The 20,668-nt window shown below is 36.7% G+C and overlaps 1 protein-coding gene across 6 annotated transcripts in view; it reads right to left on the minus strand.

The window, feature by feature from the left end:
• Positions 1 to 1,767: 1,767 nt before the first annotated feature.
• The window catches only part of LOC114282848 (putative LRR receptor-like serine/threonine-protein kinase RFK1), a 39,681-nt gene continuing 20,780 nt past the window's right edge, over positions 1,768 to 20,668 (minus strand). For 5 of the 6 annotated variants that reach the window (XM_028225607.2, XM_082887588.1, XM_028225613.2 and 2 more), the window contains 13 exons: positions 13,305 to 13,373; positions 12,777 to 12,842; positions 10,943 to 11,005; positions 10,791 to 10,838; positions 10,584 to 10,627; positions 8,005 to 8,393; positions 7,692 to 7,887; positions 3,807 to 3,953; positions 3,452 to 3,570; positions 3,162 to 3,372; positions 2,806 to 3,037; positions 2,549 to 2,699; positions 1,768 to 2,416 (listed from right to left, as the gene is read on the minus strand). In XM_028225607.2, the coding sequence (XP_028081408.2) occupies positions 2,060 to 2,416; positions 2,549 to 2,699; positions 2,806 to 3,037; positions 3,162 to 3,372; positions 3,452 to 3,570; positions 3,807 to 3,953; positions 7,692 to 7,887; positions 8,005 to 8,393; positions 10,584 to 10,627; positions 10,791 to 10,838; positions 10,943 to 11,005; positions 12,777 to 12,842; positions 13,305 to 13,373 (2,092 nt within the window). In that variant the 3' untranslated portion in view covers positions 1,768 to 2,059. The remainder of the gene's footprint in view (positions 2,417 to 2,548; positions 2,700 to 2,805; positions 3,038 to 3,161; positions 3,373 to 3,451; positions 3,571 to 3,806; positions 3,954 to 7,691; positions 7,888 to 8,004; positions 8,394 to 10,583; positions 10,628 to 10,790; positions 10,839 to 10,942; positions 11,006 to 12,776; positions 12,843 to 13,304; positions 13,374 to 20,668) is intronic. The other variant, XM_082887590.1, reaches the window with a different exon arrangement.

Below are 20,668 nucleotides of genomic sequence, written 5' to 3' on the forward strand. Positions count from 1 at the left end.
CATTTTATACATCATCTGTGTTAGTTATGCTTATTTTACTCTTACTAAAAAGAAAATCAATACAATTATATTAAACTTGTAAGACTTATTGTATGTTTTTTTTCAAATGTCAAGGAAATCAGTATAAAATAGCTTTTAACCAATCATACAATGACACGCGGCATAGACACCATGTCAACATGCGCATGGCACACGACGTTGATGTCAAAGAATGCATCAACATACGCCTCGACATTTGATGTTAGCACACGTGTTTGCACACGTGTTAGGGTTGTTGCCAGGCAATGCGTGGCACAATTTGAACCACTCATCTGAACGGTGGAAAATTGCAATCTGGCGACATGTGGTTCAAATCATGGCCCTCAGATGTAATCTGATATGTCCATGCACATGTCACGATGTTATCATGACGTCAACGTCCAACGCCTTTCTTTTTATTTCTCCATCATCCCCTCTCATTCTTGTATTTTCATTTCAACCCCAAGGATAATACAACCGTCCTCCTCCAGTTCATACTCTATTCTAGTTTGACCCTTGCCGATTTTGATTTATTGTTTTTGGGCCTTTTTATAACAATAAGGCCCAAACTCCTTTTCTTTTTCTCTACTTAGCCCCCTAATTTTCTCTATAAATATAGGCCAACTCTCTTCAATTTTGAAGGGCTCTTCTCCACAAAGCTACCTCTCTTTTTTGAAAACCAAAGAACACACACACACACACACACACACACACACACTCTCTCTCTCTCTCTCTCTCTCTCTCTCTCTCTCTCTCTCTCTCTCTCTCTCTCTCTCTCTCTCATTTTACACTTTGTAAATGGCTTAAAATGCTATATTGAGTAGATTAGTTCTTAAGCTTACAATTACTTCTTTTTAGGCTATTGTCTAAGCTTTTACTTCTTCTTAGGCTATTGTCTAAGCTTTTGTGCAACATTTTTGTAACCTTGTTTAATGCTTGTCATACAATCTTTTTCTTAACCAAATAGCTTATTTTGTACAAATCTTATGCATAGTTGTGCCTCATTATTTCTTACATTCCTTTAGCTAGTTGCTGACAATATTGTAACTTGTCTCTAACTTTGTGACACATCAACGAACTTATTGTCTTTGATTGCCCTTTCAAACTAAGATTTGTTTACTGTTTCTATAACATGACCAACTGAACATGAGGCCTACGTCATGAAGTGATTTTTATTTAACAGAAATATAGAATCATGTATTGAAATTTTGAAACTTAGAAACATCTATTGTAATTTTGAAACTGGCAATCTACGTATTTGATGTCATAAAAAATTTAGAGATTATACAACAAATTCCCCCAAGAGAGTAGAAGGAAGAAACATCATACTTCTCCTTTATCTCAAACTAAAATAATAAAATGAAAAAAGAGATTAAATTGTCCCTATCGACATAGACGTGTTCAATTCAATCTGAGGCCATGGGCCCGGTCACTTTGTTAACCAGTTCCCTAAAAATATATACTACATTGAAAACAATATTCAAAATTTGGATACCAAAAAATAAAAAATAAAAAATTCTAATAAATAGCTGTAAGTTTACTATGTGTAGGAGTACCCTTACATCTTCTGTGCGCCAAATCACTTCTACTTATGAAAAGAAGAGTATTGACATCTGCTTTTCTTATGAATTTCCCTCAGAAGTGTTATCTAACAGGGCAAAAAAGAAAGACAGTCTACTTAAACCCATATCACCAAAAAAAAAACAAAAAAGAAAAAAAAAAAAAATGAAGAAGAAGAAGAGGTAGTAGTAGTAAAGAAAAGCAAAAAAAAAAGGATTAAATTGTCTCTATCAGCATAGACACGTTCAATCTGAGCCCATGGGCCCGGTCACTTTGTTCACCCATTCCCTGAAAAATATACACTATATTGAAAACAATATACATATGTGGAAACAACACGAATAAAGAATTTAATAAATAGCTATAAGTTTTACTGTGTAGAAGTACCCATTGTCCATTCTAGAACAACAAAGCAACTGCACAACTAGGACAACTATACTGGGGAAGAAAATCTGTATCAGACTTTTTAATCCCTGTTGATTCATAGAGATTTGTCCACAGATGTAGAGGAAGAACCAAAACCTGTTCGGATTGTTGTTGAATTCTGGCTTTGGCTTCCACTGAAACTATGGTTTTGCTTCTCTCGATGAAAGTCTCTCATAGCTTTAAACCTCAAATCTTCAGTGTAGGAATTAGGTTCTGGGATTACTTCTGGAATACTCATTTGGCCTTCAAGCATGCTCACTACCTCGGACATTGTAGGCCTAAGCGATGGTGATGCATTTGTGCACAAGAGTGCAACTTTAACCATCCTTTCCACTTCTACATTATTGAATTCAGTCCCCAACTTCGAATCAATAAGGTCCGCCAAGTTTCCACCTTGTTGCAAGTGGCAGGCCTACATTCAAAGTAACTTGTTTCATTTTCCAAGAAAAAAAAAATTGGAAGAAAAGAAATGACTGACAAGAATGTTCACTGTTGTCCTAGCTTAACAGGAAACTATTGAAGAAGAAAGGAAGTCCTCAAGTACCCAATCTAGCAGACAAATGCAATTGTTACTCGGCATGTAATTGTTGTTGTTCTTCCCACTAACAATTTCCAAAGCCACAACACCAAAGCTATAAACGTCTGCCTTGTAGGTCAAGTAACCCCACAGTGCATATTCTGGGGCCATATATCCTCTACAAATCAAGATTTTGATGTCTTATTCAATATTCAAAAGTTACTTATATATATTTGAACAAGGTGAGCATTTAACTATGTTTCGGGTAGGACAAGGTGACTCACATAGTTCCAGCAACTCGAGTGCTAATGTGGGATTTTTCATCTTCATTAAGCCTAGCCAATCCAAAGTCTGAAATTTTAGGGTTTAGGTTTTTATCAAGCAGCACATTAGTAGCTTTAATGTCTCTGTGAACGATCTTGAATCTTGATTCTTCATGCAGAAAAGCTAGACCTCTAGCAATTCCAATGCAGATATTAAGCCTTGTTGGCCAATCAAGTATCAATAGTCTGTCATCTGGATTTGAACATTATCCAACACTCGAACATTAGTAAGGCAATTAAAATAAGTGGCTAATAAAATCACTGTCAACAATTTTCACATTAAAGCGTGTGGCTATCAAGCAAATGACAAAACTTACCAAACAAAGCACGTGCAAGACTATTGTTTTCCATGTACTCATACACCAATAACAATTGATCCCCTTCAATACAACATCCATGAAGCTTAACAAGGTTTGGGTGTTGCAAACAAGAAATCATCCCTATTTCATTCAAAAATTCGCGATTTCCTTGCGTTGATTTAGAGGAGAGTTGCTTCACTGCAATTTCAGTACCATCAGACAATAGACCCTGCATCCAACATTTATTCAAAATCCATGCATAAAATCTATGCAGTAACCTAGGTTTATTATAGGGATAGCTAGAACACCTTGTAGACAGGACCAAAACCACCTTCTCCAATCTTGTTTGCAGAATCAAAATTTTTAGTGGCAGCTTTAATTTGTCTCAAAGTAAAAGAACCTGTTTGCAACTCTAGACCTTCGAAATCTGTCCAGGAATGAAAAGTAGAATGAGCCTCTAATTCATGTTAACTCATAATTTGTTTTGGGTGAGGGGTGAAAGAAAAATGAACGCATGCCTTGAACAATTGGATCAAAAGAGAAGTTTTCGGATATCACAACCTTCAATATTTTTCTCGGAAAGTTACAAAAGTATTGCCAGTATACTAAAACAAGAATAAATCAACAAGAAGCAGTAAGCGCATACTTTCATCCAATGCTCACCTTTTCCAATCTTTTTTCTGCCTTTCAAATATCTTTTCCACAAAAGGATACTGACTATTAGAAAAATAACGAATATAGCCACAACTCCAACTGCAATATAAGCAGTAGCTGCTGCCTTCTTTCTACCTTCTGAACAAGATTTGAAAGCTGCCCAAAACAAACCCAAACAACTATGCTAATGAGAAAAAAAATAGATGTGAGCACAACCGAAATTTTGAACAGAGAACGCATTCATTTGATAGCTTAGGGAAAAAACTAACGCTCATAGAGCATATATTCTTTGCCAAAAACACTTACAAAGAGAAAGCATGCTCTCACCTGTGCATGAAAATAGATAGACACACAAAAAGAGAACCTAAGACCAAAAATTTACTAACAACATGATTCCAATATCAAATATGTGTGGGTAAATTGCAGCGAGCTCCCTGAGGTTTGGGCCTTGGGCAACACACGCGCACACACACACACAAAAACAAAACAAAAAAAAACCTCAACTTTCAAAAATGGCAATACATCTCCTGCTAATTTTTTAAAATAAAAAATTCTGTTGACCATGTTTACCAAGCACAAATGCCAGTTTACCCTTGAAAGCTGTTTAACAACAGTACAAATTGACAATAGTAACCCATAAGGTGAAAATGAAATGACATATTTGCCTAGCTCACATAATTATAACCCAACGCAATGACTAATAATTATAAATTAATAGATTAACTAACTTTCCTATACAATTATCCATACAATATCATCCTAATAACCTGTATAAGAAAAAATAATACACACCTTTCATAAATTGATAAATTATTTAACTTCATTTATAACTACCATATAATAATAATTTTATGAACCATATAATACTAAATTAATAAACCTTGCTACCTCCCCTATCCCACCTCTGTTTGGGTTAAATAGTGCACACAAGTACCATGAGTTGTTAATGCCATTTACCCTGTGCATATATAAATATTTACATGCATATTTTGAAGAATAACTGTTAACACAAAAAATTGAGTACTGAACCTCAGAATTCCAAACTTGAGAGCAACTTCAACTCGTTGTCATCATCACCATCCTCACCTGGATTGACTTGGTCACTTCCAAACTTAGTTTCAAGACCCGAAACAAACCACAAGACCAAGCAAGCCAGAAAGATCAAAAGAATCTAAGATAGGTATCAAAACCTTCGCCATCCAATAGTTGACACTGGTTCCTTAAGTTGGGATGTGAATCAGCCAATGGTGGTGACAATTATAGATGAGTCTCACAGAGATGGAAAGGGAGATGGTGACGGTTAGAGGTGATTGTGGGCAATGGTGGCCATGGTCGATGATAGTGGTGATGATGGGTGTGTGGGTGGTTCATGGTGATGTGGAGAGAGAGAGGAACAAATTTGGTAGACGGATAAAGAGGAGAGGTATACATTTGGTTTGGGTTTTGCTATGGTGTGGGTATTCCAATTAGTACTAGATTACGATTAGTGGTTTAGTAGTACTAGTGCTTTTTGACTTGTATTCCATGCACCATTGAGCAATTGGCTATGACAAAGTTGCATAGAATGTGTGGTATATATATTTAATCCAATCCAACCCAACATCTTATTTCTGATTATTTACTTAATATTTTATGTTTTACTAGTTTACCCGTCATTTGTCAGCTTTCATAATGCCAGGGCAGTTTCTATAAGTTTTTAAACTACGGAGGCCTTTTTGCTGACATATCAAACCCCAGGGGAGGTTGTTGCAATTTACCTCATGCATACTTTAATGGATTTAGAACTCTAGCATCTGCTCTGGTTCATAATTCCAATATGATTGTGGTGGCTCTAACCTTCATCAAGGATCTCAATATAGGTGTTTCACTCTAAGAATCCTTTTCCTTCTTTAGCTGTCTGAAGTAAGAAAATTTCTTCACTATAAAGGGAAACAAATCTCCTTTAAGCATATCATAAGCACTACATTCAATAATGACATGGAGCCTAAAACCTAGCTACTTCAAGCATCCATAGAAGCACTAATTTGCTTGTCATTATAAGAAATTAGATTTATTTATTTTTGATAGTTTTTTTTTTTTTTTTGGGGGCTGGGGGCTACTTTTTGATAGGCAAGTTAAAGTGACTCGAACTTGAGTCTCTTTATTGAATGTGGCCTAAGTAGTTGGGGTGTCCCATGGGGACATAAGAAGTTAAGAATCGTGCGCACGCGCACACACACACAAAAACTAGAATACAACAGAAATAAAGGATGAAGGAATCAATGAAAGGAATAGAGAAAGGGGATGGCACAGAAGTGAGGAATAGAGAAAGGGGATGGCACAGAAGTGAGAAATTCCCATACTCACAGATATAGAGATATTTCTAATCTCATCTGCTGATGTTCGAAGTCGGCAGCAATGTCTCTCAAAAAGCAACAATATTCCCAAGAGACAAGGGAGTAAGATATCAACAACCACCCACCACCAAGCAATGATGAAGATCCATAGCTGAGGCCTCCCTAAGACCTTTCAAAGCTAGCACCAGCCAGCTTGGAGGAAAGGATAGTATACTACTGCTAACATCATAACTTAAAAATGCCCTCTATGTCAATTAAGTCCACAACTAATTTGAGGCCACAATATATTGCTCTAGTTTAGGGTTCAAATTGATGATTTATGAGGCACAAAGGGTGGTAAAAAATATGTAAAATGTGTAAGGTTTTTATGGGATAACAAAAAGGGTAGAGTTTGAGTATTATAATTAGGAGAAAATAGAGGATGATTACGGGCTATGACTAATACTCCATGAATAGTCACAGTCTGAAGAAGAAGGATCAAAAGGATTAAAATAGCAAGAGAGATGAAGAAGAAGAAAGGAATCATAACACAAGGCATTCCACGTAGATTTCCGTAGGCGTCACACCTAGGATTAGATATTTGTTTTCGATAAATACACCTAGGTTTTAAAATTGCTTCAAAAATTTTGAACTCAAGTTTAACTTCCTGTTTGGAAACTAAAGGGTTTGACCCTTTAAACCTATCTAAAAACCAAATAAGACTCATAAATAAATAAAATAAAAAATAAAAAATTGAAGACCAACTAAGACTTACAATAAAAATAATAATAATAAAACAAACTGAAAACCAAAGATGGAAAAAGGAGAGCTTGAGAATTGTAACTTGATTTTATTTGGTTCATGCACTTACTATGAGGGTGATGAATAAAAAAATATTAGGCAACCAAATGATATGGATCCAAATGATAGTTGACTTCTAGTCCATTCATGGTCTAGATCAATGATCGTATGAAATCCAATTAAACAATATTGCAAGGTCATGATGAATGAGCTGGTCTTCAGTGCACCAGCCCAGGATGTGCTGCTAGTTCCAACAACAGTAAAAAGAAAGATCTCATCAAATATTAAAATTAAATCCAAGAAGGACATGTGCAATCACAGGTTGTCAAGCCCATGTTTGCATAGCTTTGGAACATCGCATGGTGGATTTACACCCATATTTGGACAAAACAGGCAATCCCTTCTTCTTCTTTTTTGGTAAAAACTGGCAATCCCTGCAACACCATTCATGTGAGTAACTAAGCCTAACGGTGCATCAAAGTTGTTCTAGGCATTTCAATAGCCAAAAATAAAATGATAAAACTATTCAAGAGACTCTCAGATGACAAACACTGATTAGAGACAGAATATCTGTACTGGCTTTATAATGCTCTATGGCCTTTTATTTTTTGGTGTGGCACAAAGAGCTTGGCAACTTAGTTCCATAAAAACAATAGTACCTTTGGGCCTCAAAATAACATGTTTTGGGAAAGCATACTTTGAATTATATATGTACACACAGATTATGTAACCAGAACATAAGCAAAAAAAAGGAAAGAAAGCTATACAAATTACTTACTAGGATTAAGCGAAATAGCTGATATTATGGGGCCATAAACACCTCTCCTAGGAATACGTGTAGTCCCTTTGCCAGCCCAATAAAATCGGATTTCCAAAATATTATCTGTCACACTGGTATTGAATTGTTCTATCACTGGCTTTAGAGCCCCACCAGCCACACCTTCAATATTGAAATCCTTCCTAACTAATTGCCCCTAAGATAAAAAGAAAATTGATTAAGCATTCCTTATAACTTGAATTAATAATATAAAAAATAAAAAATAAAAACAAAGAAAAAAAAGGGTATATGTTTACGGACATGACAAAATTACCTGAATATAAATATCAAATATTCGCTTCCCAAGACTGCTATATGTATTGTCATTTGTAAAAAGTATTTCAGCAAAGTGCAGACTAACGGTGTAACTCCCATTTTCTAAGCAGTAACGGAAGTAAGTAAGTGAAAGAGGCGAAATGCGCGCCGTACTATACAATTCAGAGATGTTTGTTGATGGAGAAACTTCAGTAAAACGTGCATTCTGGTAATCGTTATCATCCATGAAGTCCCCAGTGCTACTTAAACCCCAATAGCTATTTATACTATTAAAATATTTTGCTGTGCCACCTAGGACTTGTGCATCTCCTTCGTACAAAACCATGTTATCATTTTCTTTCATAGTCAAATCATTTCCACCACAGTTAACATGTAACGAACATCCATCTGCCATAAAACGAAAAAATATAAACAATGCCATAATGCAATTTTAAATTGCATTTAATAAAGACTCTGCAATAAGTGAAATATTGGTGGAAATGGCATAAGATGCACTAGACACATTATGATTTTTTCTAAGAGACATTAATTATGAGATTAAGCTTTTGGTTAGGTTGGCTTTTAGTTTCCTACTAGACTGTAGTATTATGGACAACTTTTCGAATTCTTAATTTGCAATTTTTTATATATATATTTTTTATTTTATATAATCTAAATGACTTCCAGGATCAAAATGAAAATAAAAGAAGTAAGGTTGTGTCAAATTAGAGAGCATATAAAATAGCACCAGCTTGATTCAGAAGTTCGTGGAATTCACTTCTTTTTGGTAACCATATTCATCATAACAGGTCTGGTATCCCCCAGGACATGTTCTTTCCAAAAGCTTGGAGGTTAGGTATACTAAGTTCTGAAAATAAGGCAGTTCTAAAACTATGCATTACAATAGGAGGTTAATTTTTATTGATTTTTAACGGGAAATGATGCAATCCACAATAGGAGCAAGGAATACCAAAATTAAGGAAGTATTCATGTTTGGAAATTGCTTGGTTTCGAGCCGAATTCAATTGGGATCAATTGGAACCATCTAAATTATGTTTCTAGTCTTGATAGAGTCTTATTTATGTTTATTTTGGGTTTAGAAAGCTGCTGGTGAGTTTTAAGGTTAGGAGTGTTTTGGTAATTTTCAGATTTGTTTACATGGGTTGTCTTGTGGATCAAGTTATTTAATTGACTTTTATTTATGGGTTTTATTTGGTCTTAGATTGGTTTTGGAAGTTTAAAGTTTAGTATACTTTAATGAAGTTGATATTTTGGCACTGTTTGGCAACTTGGCTCTTTGGATAGCCAAAACGTAAAACAAAATCACCAAAAAAGCCAATAAAAAAAAGGTCAAACATCTTAGTAATTCATAGTTTTCGATACAACTAAAAATAATTATTCCCAAACACATTAAATTTTTTTGACCTCATAAAAGAGCCAAAAAATAAAAAATAAAAAATAACCACTAAAAAGGCCAATTCCCATATGAGGCCTTTATGAACTTTTCATTTGAAGCCTCTTTCAAGTTTGTATAATGCAACCCTAACCCTAGGTGGAATGCATATGGAATCAAGGTGTGATGCCTAGATTTCTTTTTTTCTTTTTTCTTTTTTTTTTCTTCTTTCCAGTTTATTATTCACAAGACAGAGTACACGGAGTGTAAATTTAGTAACAGTAACAATGAAAGCAGAGGAGAAGTGAAGATTGAGAACCAAGAACTGCCTAAGAGTAAACATTTTCGTTATTTAGGGTCGATTGTCACAACAACGGGGGAGATTGATGCGGATGTGGCCCATAGGATTAAGGCGGGATGGTATAAGTGGAGAACTGCGTCTGGGGAACTGTGCGATAAATGAATATTCACTAGACTAAAAGGTAAGTTCTATAGAACGGCTATTAGACCAGCGACGTTGTATGGGACGGAGTGTTGGGCAACCAAGAAACAACATGTAGATAAGATGAGCGTGGATGAGATGAGGATACTAAGGTGGATGTGTGGCAAGACTAGACAAGACAAAACAGAATTAGGAATGAGTGTATTCGGGAATGGATAGGAGTAGCACCGATAGAAGATAAGTTGAGAGAAAACGATTGAGATGGTTTGGTCATATTCAACGGAGGCCAACAGAGGCAATAGTGAACAGATGCGATATTGTAACAATAGATGGAAGTGTTAGGGGACGGGGTAGGTCTAGATTAACGATGGCTAACATTGTAATTAGAGATATGGATCTACTTAATTTGACTAACGAAATGGCCTTTGATAGGGCCGCATGGAGAAGAAAGATTCATGTAGCTGACCCCATTTGATAATGGGACTTAAGGCTTGGTTTGGTTTTGTTTAGTTAGTTTACTATTCACAAGCTCTATTCAAAGCTCCTGAACAGCCCCTGTTTTGATCTTCTTTTCCCCATTTTTATCAACCTTAAACCTAGGCCATTCCTACATTAATTGAAACATTAAAATTCTTACTGATTTTCAGCTTTAAAACACAATAAAAACCCACAGAAATTTAGTATTAAAATCATTATAGTGCTGTCCGACGTCAAGAAAATAAAGATAGTTCACAATACCGATGCTTCAAAAGAACATACTTACATCTTGGACAATTGAAATCGCTCATACATGGAAGAATTCTCTTTCTGTTATGGAATCAGCCAAACAACAATTAGCATGAATTGTACACTAAGCAAGAAAATGACTACCCTAAGTTGAAATCTCCTTCTACTTCAGTTGATGAAGTAGAAGCTAATTATGAAACTTTAGAAAATGAGGAAACAAAAAATAAATAAAGGAGCATCTTACAAGGGGTTCTCCTTCAGAGAGCTTTTAAACAAATTTATGTATAGATTCCTAATAAAATGAAAGATAAAGATAATTGTCAAAATTACAAAAACTGCCACTTAACTGGAAGTATATAGCAGGAACAAAAACTAAAGTAGAAAAAGTATTCTTACATGTTCTCCTGACAAGCAGGCTGATCAGGACCTTGCCATGTAAGGTCATTGTAGGAAAAATCACTGTGGGAAATCATTACCGTTAGGTGTTATCATCTTGGTAATGATAGAGATATGATAAATTAGTAATAGAAGTATAACCAAGTTAAAAGGACCAATCAAATAGCAGGGTTTTACATAAATGCTTTAAATCCCAAACTAAAGCTCAGTTGATCAAGCAACTCAACTTCCGTTTGTGCAATAATATATTTTATGCAAAATAAGGTGTTACTACTAGGATGATGACCATTCATAAATTACAGAGGAGAAAATGAGAAGTTACAAAGATAAAAGTAGTACTTTCTAATTCCAGGCATGATCAGGGGGGGTTCAATAAAATAAATACTAGTCAGGTTGTTCTTCCCATTGCTGCAGTAAGATAACTAGTTTTTGGAAGTGATGTGACAAAAAATATTAACATTGGAAATAGTTATTTATGAAACATAGCAAAGTGAGGAAATTTCCATGGTTAATGAAAAATGTGCAATAAAAGTATTGCAGCTGGTTAGCAATCAATTCAATTAGCACCAAAAAACAAAACTAGAGAAAAATCTAGAAGGAAGCAGATAGAGAAGATTTAACCTTTCTTTCAGTCACAAAGCCATTAAATAAGTATGAAAAAATATCAAGACAAAGTTCCCAATATTCTTCTTTGTTGGTTGCTGATCAAAAAATAAAAGTTCCCAATAATTTTCATAAGTTTTCCTCCTTGTTACAAAGAAAGCAAGTACTAAATGCATTTCAAAAGTGATAGTCAGGACTGAATATCAACCGATGACAATTTAGAGAAATCAATAATTTAAAAAAATGAAAATTCAGAGAAACCAATTCAGGTACCCCAATTAGAATATTGACAAGGGGAAATTGGGGGAGCTTTGGTCAATACTTCTAATAAGGTAATGACATGACACTCGTTGGACACTTCCCAACACTGCACATGAAACACATTACAAATTTGAATAAAATAACTTGAAATTCAATAATAAAACAAAAACAATGTAAAGTTATACTCATTCTCCTCCTTCGACTTCAAAACTATGACTTAAATATTCATATATATGACATATAATAAATATATAAAATTACACTCCACGTGTTGCGTCCTATATTTTTTGAAAATTTTGTGTCAGTGAGTCCGTTTCCAATCACGTGTCCATGTCCGTGCTTCTTAAGTCAATAGAATAAAAAGTGACAGCAGGACTGATGTACAGTTTTGCTTCCAAAGAAGGAACTTTTTACGCGTAACAGTATGATGGGCTATTGATTGTGACGACCACTCATGTAACATGCACAGCTTAGTCAATAGTGTTGAATGGATTAGTGGAAATTATAAAGCCTGAGATCAGAAACCGGGAAAAGCCTTTCCTAATAATGATTTACTAGTGAAATGGTTTAATATGCAAAACAGAACCCTTTGAGCCACAAATACAAGGTGAGTTAATGCAAGAAGGCCATAACTGCAGAGAGAAAGTCAGAAAGAGCACTAAGTGCTTACAGATTCAGAAAAAAAAAAAAAAAAACATGGCTTCTAGATAGAATGTACAGCTGATACAACTTTCTTTTGCTAACATCAGTTGGGAGAATGCATTGTGAATGCTGAATCCACTGGAAAAAAATTTCCTTATAATACCAAATATAGTTAATTATTTGCTTACTTCTATACTTCAACCACTTATTTTGCCCAACACTACCATAAAGATTAAAATTTGCAATAATTTGTGACTCAACTTGATGAACAACAAACATGCACGCAAATACAAATTTCTGAAAATAAGCACTCAAGATAAAAACATACATACTACGTCCATCCTTCAAGATTGAATCTGGCACATTTCCACTTAGCATGTTGCCACTCAAAAACCTATTCAAAGCCACGCCATATAGTTAATATACTATAAAATGGTGTATGATAACAATGAAATAATCCAATAGATTAGCAAATTTCGGATCAAAAGAAATTAATAACATAAAATTGTTGGCACCTTAAGAGAAATTTAAATGTAAAAGAATATTTTTCCACAGAAACACTTCGCCTTGTTGTTAACAACTTTTGAGAAATGCTATATATCACCGGTTTTTGTCACCATTTTGTATCATAGTCTACATGGATTCTCATGATTAGTTTCCACGTTTGAAGATAATTATTAAGAAATTAATGAATGCAAATGATATCTTGCTATATACTCTCTGCGTAATAAAAGAATGAAAAATATAGATGATATATAGCAGCCCACACAACTCTCAGATTCGTGGGGAAAAATTTCACTCAAGTACTATTTACAACAGAACCAAATACATCCTAAACTTTTGGTTTCATACTTACACAAATCTCAAACTCTTCCCATTTATGTCATTTGGAATTTCTCCGACTAAACTGTTAAAGCTGACATCCCTGTCCAAATCACAATACGCAATGAGTTAAAAAGGAGGAGAAAAAGAGCCCATATTCAGAAGTTTTTTTAACAGTCAACTTTATTTGATAAAACCTTCGTTTATACATGTTTTCTAAAGAATAGAAGAACTTTAAGGGTGAAGGAACAAATGTAGAAGAGTGAGAAGGGGAGAAAGGAAAAGGAAAGACAAACCAATTGGTCAGCATATGCAGTAATTGTTCACAAGTACTCAAGAACAGAGAGAATTAAGGTGACATGTGATATTCTATGAAAATGCAAAAAGTGATCATAAACCTCTTCACCAAAAAATACAATAAGAATTCGCCAACTAGTAAACCAAAAAATGTTTAGACACGCTCTGGGAAAGATCAAACAACCCTTTTGTTCAACATGTCAAAATAATTTCATGGGTCACACCTAATGCCTTAGTCAATCCAGTTTGCACATCACAAATTTGACATTGTAGAATGGTAAAATTTAAAATCCTAATTTTAGCCTCCTCTAATCAAAGGGAAAGCACATTGGTATTTTTTTTTCTTCTTTTATTTTTTATTTTTTATTTTTTATATTTTTTTGTGCCAGGCGAGAAGGCCACCAATCTCCACTCTGTCTGCATCTACTTCTCAAAATAATAATTTCTTCAACTGAATCCAACTATTGCTTTTTATTTTATTTTATTATCGGTGCATAATCAATTGTTTCGGCCAACTGTTACCCCAAACAAATTTTTAGCAATCTAGATATTTGTTGAATATAGAAACTAGAATATTATGTTTAGAATAGGAATTAGAATATTTTTATATTGATTGTAGGAATCTCTCTTCTTGTTTATATTGTTTCCTAAAATTGTATCATGAATATGTTATATATACATGGCCTCTACCTTATTCAAAAGTATGCCAAATAATTCTCCCCATTATTTTTGGTATCAGAACCACCAAACCCTAGCCACCCACCACCCTCTCTCTCTATTTCGGCAACCCTTCTCACCAATAGCTACCCTTCTCCCTTCCCAACCACTCGATAGCCCCTCCTTCTTCTTCTACCCTAGCCGACAACCACCCTTCTCCCTTCCCAACCCCTCGGCAGCCGTTCAAAACTGCTGCCACCAGATTTTTAGATGCCGACTAGACCCCCTTTGGCTTGGGTCTAGTGTGGTTGCCCCTTTTGGGTAGTTTTACCCCTTGTTCTGATGTGATAAGCACTTTTATGTGTTTAATTTGGATAAGCCGTTGAGTTTTTTCGACTTCTTACTTTTTCTTTGACTGTGTTGCTATCCCTGTGTGCTTTTCAACCCCTCTTCTTCCACCATAACTGATCCATCCTTTGTTGTTTCATCCGATATACCCACCAAGCCTGTCCCAGTTAGTTCTGATTTTTCTCTTTCTCGTCACACTCCTGTTCCTGTTCATCGTATTACGAATGTGGTGTTGAATGGGAAAAATTTTGTCGCCTAGAGCCGCTCCCTTAAACTCTATTTAGGCGCCAAGGGAAAAACTCATTGGCTTTTATCTTCCACTACCCAGTCTGCTGCAACAGATCCTAGACATGCACAGTGGGATATTGATAACTATACTATTTTGGGATAGATGTTCAACTCCATGGACGACCGTATTTATCACATGTTTCTCTATTGTAACACCGTTCCCGGTCTATGGCATGCCTTATCACAGATGTATGCTCATGCTCATAATGAGGCTCGCATCTTTGAGCTCTATCTGGATATTGCTTGTGCTTCCCAGTCTGCCTTGGGTCTTCTTTGTCAGAGTTCTTTGGATACCTTTAGGATTGTTGGGAAGAATTAGCTCAATATAAGCCCTTGACTGAGTTTCCAATAGATGTTGCCTCTCTTGTGTCCAGACACCTTGCTTGCTAGAATCCTTACCAGTTTCTGATGGGTTTAAACTCTGAGTTTGAATCCCTTCGAACTCAGATTTTAAACACATCACCCATACCTTCTCTCTATGAGGCCTTTGCCACCATTAATAGTGATGAGTGTCGTAGGCGTCTAGTTCAGCCGACTCCTTCTTCTCTATCTCCAGTTTCATCTAACCTGACGGCTCTTGCTGCAAAATCAAGTTCTCGGGGTTCTACTAGTCCAGTTACTTATCATCATTGTTGAGCTTCTAGTCATGTTAAGGCTCATTGCTTCAAACTTCATCCTAAGTTGAGGCCACGTTCTTCTCGCCCTTGTGGTACTAGCACCCCTCGGACTGTGGCTTTAGTGAATTCCGCTCCTCCTGCTCCTAGGTCTCCTTATCTCCCTAATTTACAAAAGTTACAGACTTAGATTGGTCAGTTTCAAGCTCAGCTTGGATCTCTTACTGCCAGTTCTCATGGCCTATCATATTTCCCTGCTGCCACCCTTGCCACAGGTACTTCTATTGCTTTCCATGTTCGGTCTGCTAGTCCCTCATGGGTTCTGAATTCTAGGGCTAATGATCATATGACAAGTGAGTTTTCCTTTCTTTCTTCACCAATCATATCTGTGTGTCATGCTGATAGTTCTTTATCCTTTGTTCATCATAAGGGTGTAGTGTCTTTATCCCCTACAATTACTTTATCATCTGTTTTACATGTTCTAAATTTTGCATATAATCTCTTATCCGTTAGTCATCTTGTCAAACAATTTAATTGTATTGTCATCTTCTTACCCTCTGCTTGCCTTCTACAGGACCTCAGTTTGAAGAGGATTTTTGGCAAAGGCTATGAGCATAATGGGCTATACTACTTTGGGGATCTACCGGACGAGCCTTCCTCTTCTTCTTTAGCTAGTTTCCAGGCCTCTGTTTTGTCTACTTCCATGTCTTGTGTTTTTAATATTCAAACTTTAGAATTATGGCACGCTTGTATGGGTCATATTAATTTTCACTATTTATGTCAATTTTTTCCTTTATTTAATAAGCCTGCAAAGATTCTAAGTTTCACTGTGTGGTTTGTGAGTTGTCTAAACATACCCGTACTAGCTATATCTCTCATATGACTCAGGCTCCTAGTGCTTTTGATCTTATACATTCAGATGTTTGGGGTCCTTCCGTTGTCACTACTTTCTCTAGTCATAGATATTATGTAACTTTTATTGATGGTCAAGTCAAGAAGGACTTGAGCCAAACTTTTGATATTAAGGATCTGGGATGTCTCAAATATTTTCTGGGAATCGAGGTGGCTCCCTCAAGGAAGGGGATCTCCTTGTCTCAGCGAAAGTACACCCTTGACTTGCTTAGAGATACTGGTATGTTAGGGTGTAAACATGCTTCTACTCCTATGGATCCTAATGTCAAGCTCACATTAGTCTGGTACGTTGCCGGATGACCCAGGCATGTATCAATGTAACGCCCCAAATTTCTAACCCAAATGATAATACAACAATCATGGCTTTTTCAAGGAAAACCGAATATAAATCCCCAAACTTACATTACATGATACAATAGTTCTTCATGCAACAATACATTAATCCAACAACAAGTAAATAGACAAATAAATACTCCCAAGGGTTTACAAGTTTTCAAGACTTGAACCTGGTTACACAAAACGGTTACTCAAACCCACACACATACAGCCCTTGGCTTACACACAGAGTCACAGCAAAATGAGAGTCTCGTACTCTCAACACACATTTTCTCGCCTTTAGTTAGGCGGTATCACCATATCTTTTCCTGCACAAAAATCTCGTAGGGTGAACATAAAGCCCAGTAGGAAATCCTTAACAAAGTATATACAATTTATACAAGTCTCAAGAGATGAAATGCACATGCCATGCTATGCCCTTTTGAAAGAAAATCACATTTTCATCTTTGAAAACCATCATGCTCATTGATGTCATGCAATTTCAATTCTTCAAAACTTAACAATTCATTTCAAGAGCGGTAAATACGACTTTGATAATCCCTAGGTCGGTATCTGCAAGTAGACTATACAAGTACTACCAAATTGTCATTTTTACCGGTATTAACCGAAAGGCTCGACACCAATCTGCGCGGGTTTTCGGTCTTTTACCCCGGACTCTCAGACCAACTTATTCAATATCATCTACACCACCTATCAAGACTTACCAACGTATTTACTCCAAAACCATTCCATAAAAACTTGTTTCTCAACATTCTTTTCTCAATGCAAGTTTTCAAATCAACTTTCAAAGTTTAATGTAATCAAATGAATTAATATGCCAATTTCACAAAATGAATATAAATACTTTTATTCCAATTCATCATTCAAGGAATAACACAATTCCCTCTTCTCAAATATCCTCAACAATTAATCATTTCAAGACTATTTCAACGTTTTGAACAATAATTTTCAAAATGAACAACAATTCTCATATTTCCTGAAATTCATCATTTATATAAATATAAACAAGAAATTTTCCAAACATCTATTTGTTTTGACACACAAAATAAATATAACAATATCATTTATGAATTTTCAGGCTCTTTTAAAAGAAATTCCCAAATTCTAGGTTTTCTCACCAAAACTATACAACTCAAATCTTTTGAAAGAAAACTTTCTAAAATCATCTTTTCTTCAATCAACGAAGATCAAAACCCATAAGATCATTTTAAAAGAACAAGAGACAAACCCACTTTCAAAATCGCTCAACTTCTTGAATCAACAATAAATTTTCAAAGCTATCGAAAGATGATTTCGAAAATTATATAAATCTTGTAAGAAAATCCCTACCTCAAGTTCTGAAGAAGAAATGAGATGAAACCAAAATCAACGGTGTCGAAACTCGATCTTCACCGCACACAACGAAGCCCTCGAGAAGTTAACCAACTTTGATGAAGAACCTATTCAAGAACTTTAATAGATCTTAAGAAATCAAGGTTTTGATCCAATTTGGCGTAGGGAAATGTAGAGAGAAGGGAGAGGATTAGAGAGAGAGATATACAAAAGTGATCTGAAATATCAGATTCACGAACTGATATAATACATGGTCCGCTCGAGCGTGGAAAGCCCCGCTCGAGCGTCGAATGGCTTCCCAGTACTTTTACAGACAGGTCAAACTTCTGGAACCAAACATTCTCCGCTCGAGCGGACAAACAACTTCTAATGCATTTTGCATTTTTGCTTCAGGGGAGCTGCCCCTCAACCCCGCCAGGGCGCTGCCTCCTGGACCCTCGCGAGCTGACCGGGTAGCTCGATCCCCGCTAGGGCGCTGCCCTAGGACCCGCCAAGGGGCGTTGCCCCCTGGACCCCCACGAGCTGACCAGGCAGCTCGATCCCCGACAAACTCAGCGAAGTGGCAAAACTGGGATTGCTACAGTCAACATCTTGTTGGATGCCTCATTTATTTAACCAACACTAGACCTGACTTAACATTTGCAGTTAGTGTTGTGAGTTAGTTCATGCATGCACCTCGTACAGAGCACCTTGATGCGATTCATCATATTTTAAGATATTTGAAGACTTTTCCTAGCTTGGGATTGTTCTTTACAGTTGGTCTCCAATCTGGGCTCTCCTATTTCACGGATGCCGACTATGCCGAATCTAGGACTAATCGACATTGCACTTCTGGCTTCTGTACTTTCTATGGTGATCATCTTATCTCATGAAAAAGTAAGAAGCAGCAGTTGTTTTTGTTGAAATATAGTACACAAAATATTCTAGAATAGGACCCTTTTTTGTTATGGCCATTGTTTAGGCCTTGATTTTATTTCTTTTTCTATTTTATTTCCAATCTTGTACAGTTTCCTAATATTGTACATATTGATCTATATATTCATGGGTTGACCTCAATTGAGATCAAGCCAATTCATTCTTTTATTCTTCTTGGTATCAGAGCCTAAAAAACCCTAGCCATCCTCTTTTCCTCTCTCTCTTAACTAGCCACCATCAAATCCTCTTTCCAGCCACCATCCACCAGCTGAAAGCCTCTCTCCTCTCCTAGCAAGTCGAAACTCCTTCCCAGCCCCTACCCACCAACCAACAGCCCCTCTTCCTTAACCCTTGACCCTCGGCAATCCCTAGAAACCCTTACCGAGGGCTATATGAGTGTCAACCAGTCTCTTATGTGAATGAGACTGGTTCGGTTCTGTCCCTAGGATTTGTTATACCCTTTTTCCTTGTGTGGGTGCTCCAAGTTAATGTGTTGAGCATTTTTGTCCCTCCTATTTGTGTAGTGGGCTACTGGCTTTATTTGGTTGCATTTAATTAGATAGGCCGTTGAGTTTTTTCGGCCTCTTGCTTTCGTTTTTTGGACTATGTTGCTGTGACTGTGTGTCTTTCAAACCTATCACCATGACTAATAAGACACCTCCTGCTGCTCCTTCTATTGAGACCACTAAACCTATTCCCATGAGTTCTGATTTTTCTCTTTCTCACCACACTCCTGTTCATTGCATTACGAGTGTGGTGCTAAATGGGGAAAAATTTTGCCACTTCGAGCTGTTCCCTTAAACTCTATTGGAGGGGCAAGGCCAAAGCTTATTGGCTCGTCTTCTACTACCCAACCTGATGAGATCGACCCTAAACGGACCCAGTGGGATATTGATAATTGCACTATTTTGGGTTGGATGTTTAATTCTATGGAGGACCGTATCTATCACATGTTTCTTTATTGCGACACAGTTCCTAGCCTTTGGTGTGCCTTGTCCCAGATGTATGCCTATGCTCATAATGATGCTCGCATCTTTGAGCTTTATCAGGATATAGCTCGTGCCTCCTAGTCTTCCTTGGGCCTTTCTGTGTCCAAGTTCTTTGGATACCATCAAGCTCATTGGGAAGAATTGGCTCAATATGAACCCTTGACTTATTTACCCGTCACTGCTGCTTCTCTTGTGTCCAAACGTCTTGCTTAACAACAGACTTACCAGTTTTTGATGGGTTTAAACTCTGAGTTTGAATCTCTTCAAACTCAGATTTTAAACACCTCTCCTATGCCATTCCTCTATGAGGCATTCGCTACCATTGATAGTGATGAGCGTCGCCAACGTTTGGTTCAGCCAAGCTCTCCTTCAATCTCTCCAGTTTTATTTGATCAGATGGCCCTTGCTGCCAAACCTGGCTCTCGAGGTTCTTCGGGTTCCATTACTTGCCATTATTGTAGCACTTCTGGGCGTGAAAGGGCGCGCTACTTCAAACTTCATCCTGAGTTGAGGCAACGTTCTACTCGTCCGCATGGTCCTGGTACCCCTCGCATAACTACTTTAGTGCAAGCTGCACCTGCCCCTGCGCCTTATGCTATCCCTAACTTACAGGAGTTACAAACTTAGATTGGTCAACCTCAGTCTCAGCTTGGATCCCTTGCTAGTTCTCATGGCCCATCACCTTCCTGTTACGCCCCAAAATTTAGACA

This window comes from Camellia sinensis, chromosome 9 (assembly GCF_055761805.1).
Source record: "Camellia sinensis isolate YWXY chromosome 9, ASM5576180v1, whole genome shotgun sequence".
Lineage (NCBI taxonomy): Eukaryota > Viridiplantae > Streptophyta > Magnoliopsida > Ericales > Theaceae > Camellia > Camellia sinensis.